Genomic DNA, 9,083 nt, shown 5'->3' on the forward strand with positions numbered 1-9,083 from the left:
TAATATCTAATGGGTAGGATTGAACATATTACTATTGGCATATGGATAATAGACTAAAGATAAATTATAAAAAATTTGAATTTTCGGATATCCAAAAATTCGAAGTACCAAATCCTATATCCAATCCGAAATCCAAAAATTTTAAAATTTAAATTCAAAATCTAATTCGTAATCCGAAAATCCAAACAATTTGGATTTTGGTTCGGATTTCGGATATGTCCTAGTATGCCCACCCCTAGTAAAAAGAGCTAAAATGAGAGAGAGAGAGAGAGAGAGAGAGAGTATGCCTTAGAGGGGTTTGGCTAAGCTTATAAGCTGGTCAAACTAACTTATAAGCACTTTTCGGTTTATCTATGCATTTGGTAAAGTTAAAAGTGCTTATAAGTCAAAAATAAGTCAAAAGTCATAAGCTGGTCACCCCAAGCTTATGAATTTTTAGCGTATAAGCACTTTAAGTTTGACCAAAATTTTTACTATTTTATCCTTAAAATATTCCTTTTTAGAACAAAACTCCTACATCGATACTCATTGCCTTAAGTATTTAACCTAACCCCCCTGCATCTTCAAGTCTGCAATTCTCATTGACTATTTAAGATAAGCAAATTCTCTATTTCTTTGCATATTTATATCGATGTGATTGTGTATTAATCTTTGAACCGTATGTAATAAATGAGGACATATCAAATTTTTGGTTTATCGCTTTCTAAGTGTTGTGGTGATGAAGACAATATTTGTTTCTCTTCAAATATTTTATCCTATTAGGTTTATTTTTTACTGAGAAACTTTTGTCAATTTATTAATTATTATAGCTTATGATTATATGTTTATCATAAAATAAATTATATTTATCAGTAAAATTATCTTATCTAAGCATAGTTTTATTTAAAATAAAATGACAAATAGAATATTTTGTATTTGAATCGATCTGGAATCTAAAATTTTGAAGAAAATACGCCCTTATAAGTGTAAACAGTTCTAAGGTTATTTAAGTCATTTTAACAAAAAAAAGAGCTTATCAGCACTTTTTATCAAATACTGCAGCAACTTATTATCAAGTTCAGCACTTGTACCCAAACACGTAACTGCTTATTTATTAAATCAGTTTCAGCTCTTAAAAATGCTTTTCAACACCTAATGCTTATTAGCTACTTCAAATCAACTAATCCAAACGAGCTCTTAGAGTTTGGGTGGGCTTATTTTAAGTGGCTTTTAAGCCAAAATAGCTTATAAGCCATAAGTTAGGAATTCTAGCTTTTGGTTTTTGGCTTGTTTTTGTCATTTTAGCTTAAAAATAAGTGTTTAAAAATACATTTTTACTCTATCCAAATACTACAAAATGACTTAAAAATTATTTTGGCTCAAAAGCACTTAAAATAAGCCGATTCAAATGGACACTATAAAATTGAGGGAGAAAATGGACATAGAATTAAATGAAAAGTAATTGGTCAAAATTAGGACATACTAGTAGATATAAAGTGATCATTTTCACCAATGACAAGTCCCCACATTCAAGTTGGTCTTTGTCTCAAACGCATCAAACAAGCATAAACCATATCTGCCGTCTCTCTCTCATCATTTTCTTCACTCTTCAACCAAACTCCAATTCATTGTTAGTTGAGTTCGATCAAAAATCCATTATCCTTAATTTAAATTTTTATATTATAGTATTATTTATACATACAACTCACAGCCTTAAAATCCTGAATCGTACCTTTGCGTCTCTAACACTAACAAAAGAGGTGCAGTTTCATATATACTTGGGGAAGTGGAGTGAGTTGGCAGCTCAAAAATGGCAGAAAATCAGCCATTATTACGAAGCGATGATAACGAAGTGGTGCGTGAAAGTGAAGGAAATGAAAGGAAAAGTAAAGCTTCTGCTCGTGTTGTTTCTCTCGATGTTTTTAGAGGCCTTTGCGTTTTTGTAAGGAATTTGATCTCTCTCTCTCTTTTTTTTTTACGTTTCTGGAACAGAGTTTGTTTAACTATGAGAGAACATAGTTAGATTAGGTCTAGTATAACCTTTAAATTTTTATTTTTTTCACTTTACGAAGAAAGATAATCTTATAGCAGGAAGCTATGATTATTGTAATTTATGCACTTTGAATTTGTGAATTCATCTTCCTTTCTCTTTTTTTTTTCTTACATTTTTTTCAGGGAAAAAAAAACTTAATGGATATATTGATCTTGCGAATTTCATATGCATGTTATGATTTATGCAGATTGAAGGATTTTCCTTCATTTAAGTTCTCGGGAATATCGAGGCCTGACGTTAGTTTAGTCCATACCTTTGCTTTGTCTTCTTCTGCTTTATAGGTTCTTATTGGCTGTCGAAAAAACTACTGAAAAAAAGAAACGTGAATTTTTAGTTTTGTTTTCCCTTGTCACTTCATTTTATCCCAAGATGTTTAAGATTAAATGAGTTAGCAACTACTAAATTATATGTTGAAGAGTGTGCTTAATTTCCTTTCGGGTATGAAGGCATGTGCGTATGCAGCTCTAGAAATGTTATGGCACTGCGCGGCGGAGGCAGAGGTGGACCCAGGATTTTTACACGATGGGGGGCACAGTATTCTATTCAACCAGTGCCCCTAAAGGCTTTTAGTGTTCAGGCTGCCAAGTGCTTTAAATTAACTATTTTCAAGGTATATACATGTACATATACAAAAATTCTGCCGAAGCTTAGGGGTCCGTTGACCCCTCACTGCATCCGCCTCAGTAGGGGGGGGGGGGTATCATGTAGCACACAATTTTATGGACATGCTTTTAAGTTTCCATATCCACTAGCTCAGTTCTCGATATTGAGCACATGTAAGCAGTGAATTAGTGGAGTTTCATTCTACATTGATTAAGTTAGCAGCCAGTGGGAGTAGAATACCATTGCATCAATGTACTTTCATGAGAGTCGAAGGCAATGCACTGCCAACAAGATGGAAAGTCCCCTATTAAACTGCAAGTACTAGATGAACTCATATTTGCCAAAGTGGAGGATAAGAAAAAATATTTAGCATGGTGCTCGTGAAAGCAATCACTTTATTGATGGAACATTTTGATCCCCTTTTCTATCTCATCCTCCCCTGGCTGTAGTTCACAAAAGGGTCAACTCAAGTAATCTTATTTCGAAACAATCTCTCGAGTCGAACCTCGATACCACATTTAAAAAAAAGATATAGCCATCTCTCTAAATTGCAGAACGCCTTTGTGCTTATAATGACACTACTTACGTCCAGGCATCCCTAAGGTGACAGTATTCCAAGTTGTCAATAAAGATCTTGAACTGCTCAATCTTTTTTTTTTTTTTAAGGTTTTGGATTGAATGCTTGTTTTCATTAGCATTTTAAATAACCACAATCCACATAAGTGAGGTCTTGTTGCATAACAGATTTTTTATTTATAAGAGTACGTTCTTCTCTTTTACTTCTCGCTAGTGTAAATTTTACCACTTCTCAACTTATGACTTTAATTTGTTTGCTGCATTCAGCTAATGATGCTTGCCGATTATGCTGGTTCTGTTTTCCCAAGCATTGCTCATTCCCCATGGAATGGTGTCCGCTTGGCAGACTTTGTAATGCCTTTCTTCCTTTTTGTTGTTGGAGTTTCCCTGGCAATTGTAAATAAGGTATCTATGCTTTGATCTTCAGATAAAATCGTGGAGATAAACCTAATCATTATGAACCCATGACGCATAGTTCTCAGAATTTCATGGTGATATCCTATCCTTTGTGCTGTCTATATCCATATAACTAAATCATCTGAGTAAGATCGTATGCCTGTCACCAGGTGATTGTTGCACTTGGCACTTACTGAACTTTTTCCTCTTTTTAAACTGCAGATAGTTGTAGACAGAACTGGGGCAACCTTGAAAGTTGTGTTTAGAACATTGAAACTATTTCTCCTTGGTATTTTCCTTCAAGGTAATTTTGCTCACTGGCATTTCTAAAATGGATATTACGATTAACTACTGGTTCCAAGAATTTCTGCAAAGCCTGCTTATGTCTTTCAAAATTGATCTTCTAGTACTTCTGCACTCCACACAATGTAGCAAATGTGTGTGTAATTTAGTTTGTGGCACAACTAGATAGAATACAGTTCCAACTACAAGTGAAATGAAGCTCAACGATGATACATCTTTTCTTATTGAGAAGTTGCCCGTGTAAAAGGCCTTCCGCAGTTGACAGGAAACAGCATGAGAAAGAGAGATGTTTAATCAACAAGAATGTACATAAATGAAGCATGTGAACATATTGTGAGACGTTTTACAGGTCAAGTTAAGTTTGATGAGTAGACAATGTTCAGCGTGAAAATTCTATAGTTAAATTCATGAAAGGGAAATTATCACCAGAAGAAAGTCAAAATTGGAGATTGTAGGGTACCAAGTAACATAATAGAGTAACACATTCTATTATATGCATTTTAGCTAGAATTGGAATTGTTGGATTCTTCTGCAGAGGCTATCTTGTTTTTCTCTTGATGATCTTTTCGACAGCTGTCTTCTGATTTCATTCTTAGCATGTCATTTTCCTGTTTGAGATGTATAGACTTGAACTGCTATTGGACGATTGCTGATTCAACATCTGTCTCATTTCAGGGGGTTACTTGCATGGGATAACTGGTTTGACCTACGGTGTGGATATTGAAAGAATACGATGGATGGGAATTTTACAGGTACGTCTAATATGATTCCAAGAAAAGAGTCCTAACCTGGTCTCCCTGATTTTTAAAAGAGATGTTTCTAATCACTAGATGGTCAGTGAAATAGGTGCAAGATGAAAAACTCATGCATGTAACCTGGTAATATTAATTCCTGGTTGAGATGATTATACATTTCTTTTCATGATTGCAGAGGATAGCTGTTGGATATATTGTAGCAGCTTTGTGTGAGATATGGCTTCCATGTCAAGGATTGAAAAGAGACATCCTTTTCAGCAATTATATTCGGCAATGGTAAGATGACTACATCCCTGATTTTCAAATGGATATGTTACAATGGAAAACTGATGCGGATAACTTATTGTGCAATTGTTATGAGTAATTCATATATTCTGTGTTTCGGCATCTTGAAGGTATTGCTGTGAAAACAGAAAAGGAAGAAAATAGAAGCATTCGGATAAACCAAGAACTTTAACTATTTCATATTGTACTGGGAGTAAAATCTTTGTCACAAGCAGATTCTTTTCCTTAGTGGAACCATAAGTACATCGCAATTATGCTTTCTGTGAACTTTATTTAATGAGTATGAAAGAACCAACTTCTCGTAAGTAGGGCATAATCTCCCGTAAATTAGAGAAAATTCTATGCATGTTGCTGCTGGAAGTCAAACACGTGACATGTTGCTACAAGGTCTCAACCTAACTATTTGGTTAGGCCTCAATGGCTTTAAAAGGTAGATTGAGTAGGCAAAACAGAAAAGAAGTTTTAGTTGAAAAACTAATATGAGTCCAACTGCAATGATATTGGCAAAAAGTTTTATTATCGAGGTTCTTGTTATATAGTGTTGTTGTTTGTCCTATATGGTTATCTTTGTCTATAGTTCTATGTAACAACATTGTACTTCATTTGTAGGTGTATCATGATCCTATTGTGTGCTATACACAGTGGCTTGTTATATGGTCTGTATGTACCTGATTGGCAATTCAGTGTGTCGCAGTCAACAGGAAGCAGCATTTATGAGGTTAGCCGCTGTTTCCTTTTCTTTTCCCCTTATTCTAAACTCTTCTTAAAAGCAATGCCAGTTGCTCCAAGAAACACGTTAAGAATCCAATAGAAGCTTAACAATGAGTTTAATCAGTCATTACTGCGTAAGTGATATGGTACTATTCCTCTACATCTGATTTAGCATGTAAAGGAGTTTCTTATAATCGAGAACTTTTGACATCAGTTATTATCCTTTAGAGGCTTATAGCGTCGTTAATCTAATAGAGGTTTAAAAATGACTGATCAGTCATTACTTATTACTGCGTTCTGTATGATCAGTACTATTCCTAATTGAGTTGGAGAACTTTTGCCATCATTTATCTTATATATGTTATAAAAGATGGTATAATTTGTTGTCACTTGCAGGTAAAATGTTCTGTCAGAGGTGATCTTGGACCCGCATGTAATTCTGCTGGAATGATCGATCGCTATATTCTTGGAATAGATCACCTCTACGCAAAACCTGTGTATAGAAATATGAAGGTAACTTTGTACTGAACTGCATTGCTGAAACGCTTATGTCCACACCTCACAGTTACCCCTTCATGAGTGATATTATTGTTCACAGGAATGCAACGGATCCAACAATAACAGACTTTCTGTGAGTACGCCTTCTTGGTGTCATGCCCCTTTTGATCCTGAAGGCATTTTAAGGTAACAAATCCGCATTATTCATCACTCTTGGATTCTCCTATGAAATGTAGTACTTATTTGGTGATGTCATGTTTTCTATTTTCACTTATTCTCTACTTTGTCGTTTAACACCTTCTGCCATTGGTAATCTTTTTGCAGTTCACTAACAGCTGCTGCTGCATGCATCATTGGACTCCAATACGGTCACATACTTGTCAAATTTCAGGTGAGCCATCTGGTAACGCTAGCTGACTGATTTACCTCTGTTAGGTGCTCTATTTTTTTTGTCCCGAGCTTTGGAAATGCTAGGAAAGGTTATTTCAGGAGAAGTCGTGGAAATGCTTTAAGCTCTCAAGAAATCCAATAGTAATTTTTTTTGTCCCGAGCTTTGGAAATGCTAGGAAAGGTTATTTCAGGAGAAGTCGTGGAAATGCTTTAAGCTTTCAAGAAATCCAATAGTGATTTTACTTTGTGTTGGTTCCGGTTAGATGGCTTTATCAGTGAAATATATTGATATACGTAAGTGCTGGTTTCCTAAAAGAGTTTTCTGGAAAGAAGTACTACAAGAGTTGTGTTAGATGATTATGCTTTTAGAATCTTATTGGTCCTGTGGTTATTGGTTAACTAGTAAATTAGCTATATAGGAGAATATCATGATTTCAGAATGAAGGGAAATCTGTCACTTCTGTTCGGTGATGTATATTTAGTTGCAGAGAATGATCCAGAGTACCTTAATGCCAGATATGTCACTGATAGATGTAATTTATATGACTGTTTCAGGATCATAAAGAACGGCTATGCAGTTGGTCCGTCCTCTCACTTTCACTTCTTGTAGTTGGTTTGTTCCTTGCTTTCATAGGTATGTCTTTCTTACTTTTAGATACTAATGCATAATCACCTGGACTATCATAGACAAACCAGAAACCTTTGGTTTCCAATTTACGATATATACTCTGTCTTTAACCTTACCATATTTTAGATCTCCCTTCCCTAAGAATATAAGATTAGTTCATGCTCTAGTCGTGCTGATTCCCTTAATCAATGTAGTAAATTATCTATTTGATTCAAGAAAAAATGATTCTAGTCATTATGAAATGTGAGATTAATTTCTTTTCCTTTCAGACGTGCCATTAAACAAATCGTTATACACGATAAGTTATTTGTTGGTAACCTCAGCTGCTGCTGGAATCACATTCTGTTTGCTATATGTGCTGGTAAGTTGTGAAAATAAAACCCTCTCTCCGGTATCTCTTTGGCTTAATATAATCGTCACCTGTTGCTATCATTCTGATTTAAAATTCATTTAACAGTCGTGTGAATCTTATGAACTTTAGGTGGACATTTATGGTTGGAGGCGCTTGATGTTCGTTTTGGAGTGGATGGGAAAGCATTCTCTTAGTATCTTTATTCTCATAACATCAAATATAGCTGTGATTCTAATTCAAGGATTTTATTGGCGGGATCCACGTAATAACATTGTAAGTGTTGATTTAGTTAACCAATTTTCAAGGAGAAAAACATCTATGCCCCTATTTTATTGATTTTTGTCTAGACGAATAACGCCAGCCTGCTTTTGCTGAATTCTCTTGAATAGGTTCGTTGGGTTGTGACAAAGTTCGTACAGAAATGATTTCCCGGCTCCATGAGTTCCCTCATACAAGTAAGGATATCTTCTTTCTTATTAAGTTGGATCCACTGAAAGCATCAAGTGATTTATATAAAGGAGGATAATAGACAATGCGCGACATATCTATTATCGATTATCTATCCAGTGCCTCAGCTTTGATACTATAAGAGTTACTATTCCAAAACCAAAACAATCAACGTGCTTCAAGATCGTCTCCACAATCCAGATTGTTTATTACTTGTAAAATCTACCAAAGAATGGCAAACCACTTTTTGTTGACACAACTTAAATGTAGAGGTTATATAATCTTACCTGCAAACTCACATAAATTCATGGAAAATTACAAAAGTTCTCTCTAAAGTTGTCCGGAAAAAGTCATTTACACACCTTAACTTTACAAGCGACTAATCACTCCCTATTCATGTTTAAAGTGAAATTAAACAAACGATGGTTGCTGACACGCAGCTGTCTGTCTCTGGATTAACATGTTCCTTTCTCTGCACAACACAGGTCAAAAAGTTCAAATGTACACCAGTATTTGTGAAGTAAACAGATACAGGTATCTGCATTATTTGCTTGTAGTAGTGACTCATTATTCAATGCTAGCAGTTATGGTTATTCAGGTGCTTCAACCTGGTCTCCATTTTCCAGTACGTGTAGAAAGGATGTTGATTGAGACTAATCTAAGATACCCTGCTACTGAGATGATGAAGCAGAGCAGCAGCAAGCGTCTATAACTGTACACAGTGACAGAAATATTTTCTCCTGTAGACAGATTTGTCTATTAGATAAACAAGGGAAATCCTACTTGCTGCCTAACTAATGCAGCAGCTCAAATGTATAACCATTGTAATTGATCAGCGACTACAACAAACCCAGTATAATATATATATATATATATATATATATATATATATATATATATATATATATATATATATCATCATTTTAAGTCAAGTCAAGACATTTCGCGGTATCTCTACGCCAATCTCCTTCTACTTTTAATGGGGTTGGATTTTTTAATGTTACAGGTCGAGTTCGAGATTAGTGTGTTTATTTGGGTCAGGGAGCTTTTTAGTTTAAAATAATTTTTAATAGAATAGGATAATTTCTTGCCAATCCTTCACCGTTT

General features: G+C 34.9%; 1 protein-coding gene across 5 annotated transcripts; it reads left to right on the plus strand.

The window, feature by feature from the left end:
• The first annotated feature begins 1,513 nt into the window (after positions 1 to 1,513).
• On the plus strand, positions 1,514 to 8,832 carry LOC109215600 (heparan-alpha-glucosaminide N-acetyltransferase-like). Of its 5 annotated transcripts, XR_002066376.1 has the most exons (16): positions 1,841 to 1,921; positions 2,479 to 2,642; positions 3,479 to 3,616; positions 3,830 to 3,911; positions 4,586 to 4,662; positions 4,841 to 4,941; positions 5,560 to 5,668; positions 6,058 to 6,174; positions 6,260 to 6,345; positions 6,484 to 6,550; positions 7,105 to 7,183; positions 7,447 to 7,538; positions 7,659 to 7,802; positions 7,919 to 7,984; positions 8,462 to 8,510; positions 8,603 to 8,832. XR_002066376.1 is itself a non-coding variant. In XM_019379700.1 (15 exons), the coding sequence occupies exons 2-14, from the start codon at positions 2,481 to 2,483 to the stop codon at positions 7,952 to 7,954; spliced, it is 1,290 nt and encodes a 429-aa protein (XP_019235245.1). In that variant the 5' UTR covers positions 1,841 to 1,921; positions 2,479 to 2,480; the 3' UTR covers positions 7,955 to 7,984; positions 8,462 to 8,832. The 5 variants fall into 5 exon arrangements, 4 of the variants coding, with proteins under 4 accessions (XP_019235247.1, XP_019235245.1, XP_019235246.1 ...); XM_019379700.1 differs by having other exon boundaries at positions 8,462 to 8,832; XM_019379702.1 differs by lacking the exon at positions 2,479 to 2,642 and having other exon boundaries at positions 1,514 to 1,921; positions 8,462 to 8,832.
• The last annotated feature ends 251 nt before the right edge of the window (positions 8,833 to 9,083 follow it).

Source organism: Nicotiana attenuata, unplaced genomic scaffold, assembly GCF_001879085.1.
Source record: "Nicotiana attenuata strain UT unplaced genomic scaffold, NIATTr2, whole genome shotgun sequence".
NCBI classification, from domain to species: domain Eukaryota; kingdom Viridiplantae; phylum Streptophyta; class Magnoliopsida; order Solanales; family Solanaceae; genus Nicotiana; species Nicotiana attenuata.

Excerpts from the sequence above, each read along its gene's own strand:
- LOC109215600 (XM_019379700.1), top strand. The coding sequence starts at position 2,481 with ATGTGCGTATGCAGCTCTAGAAATGTTATGGCACTGCGCGGCGGAGGC. Across the intron at positions 2,643-3,478 it reads TTAAATTAACTATTTTCAAG|CTAATGATGCTTGCCGATTA; the intron begins GTATATACATGT and ends TGCTGCATTCAG. Across the intron at positions 6,551-7,104 it reads ACATACTTGTCAAATTTCAG|GATCATAAAGAACGGCTATG; the intron begins GTGAGCCATCTG and ends TGACTGTTTCAG.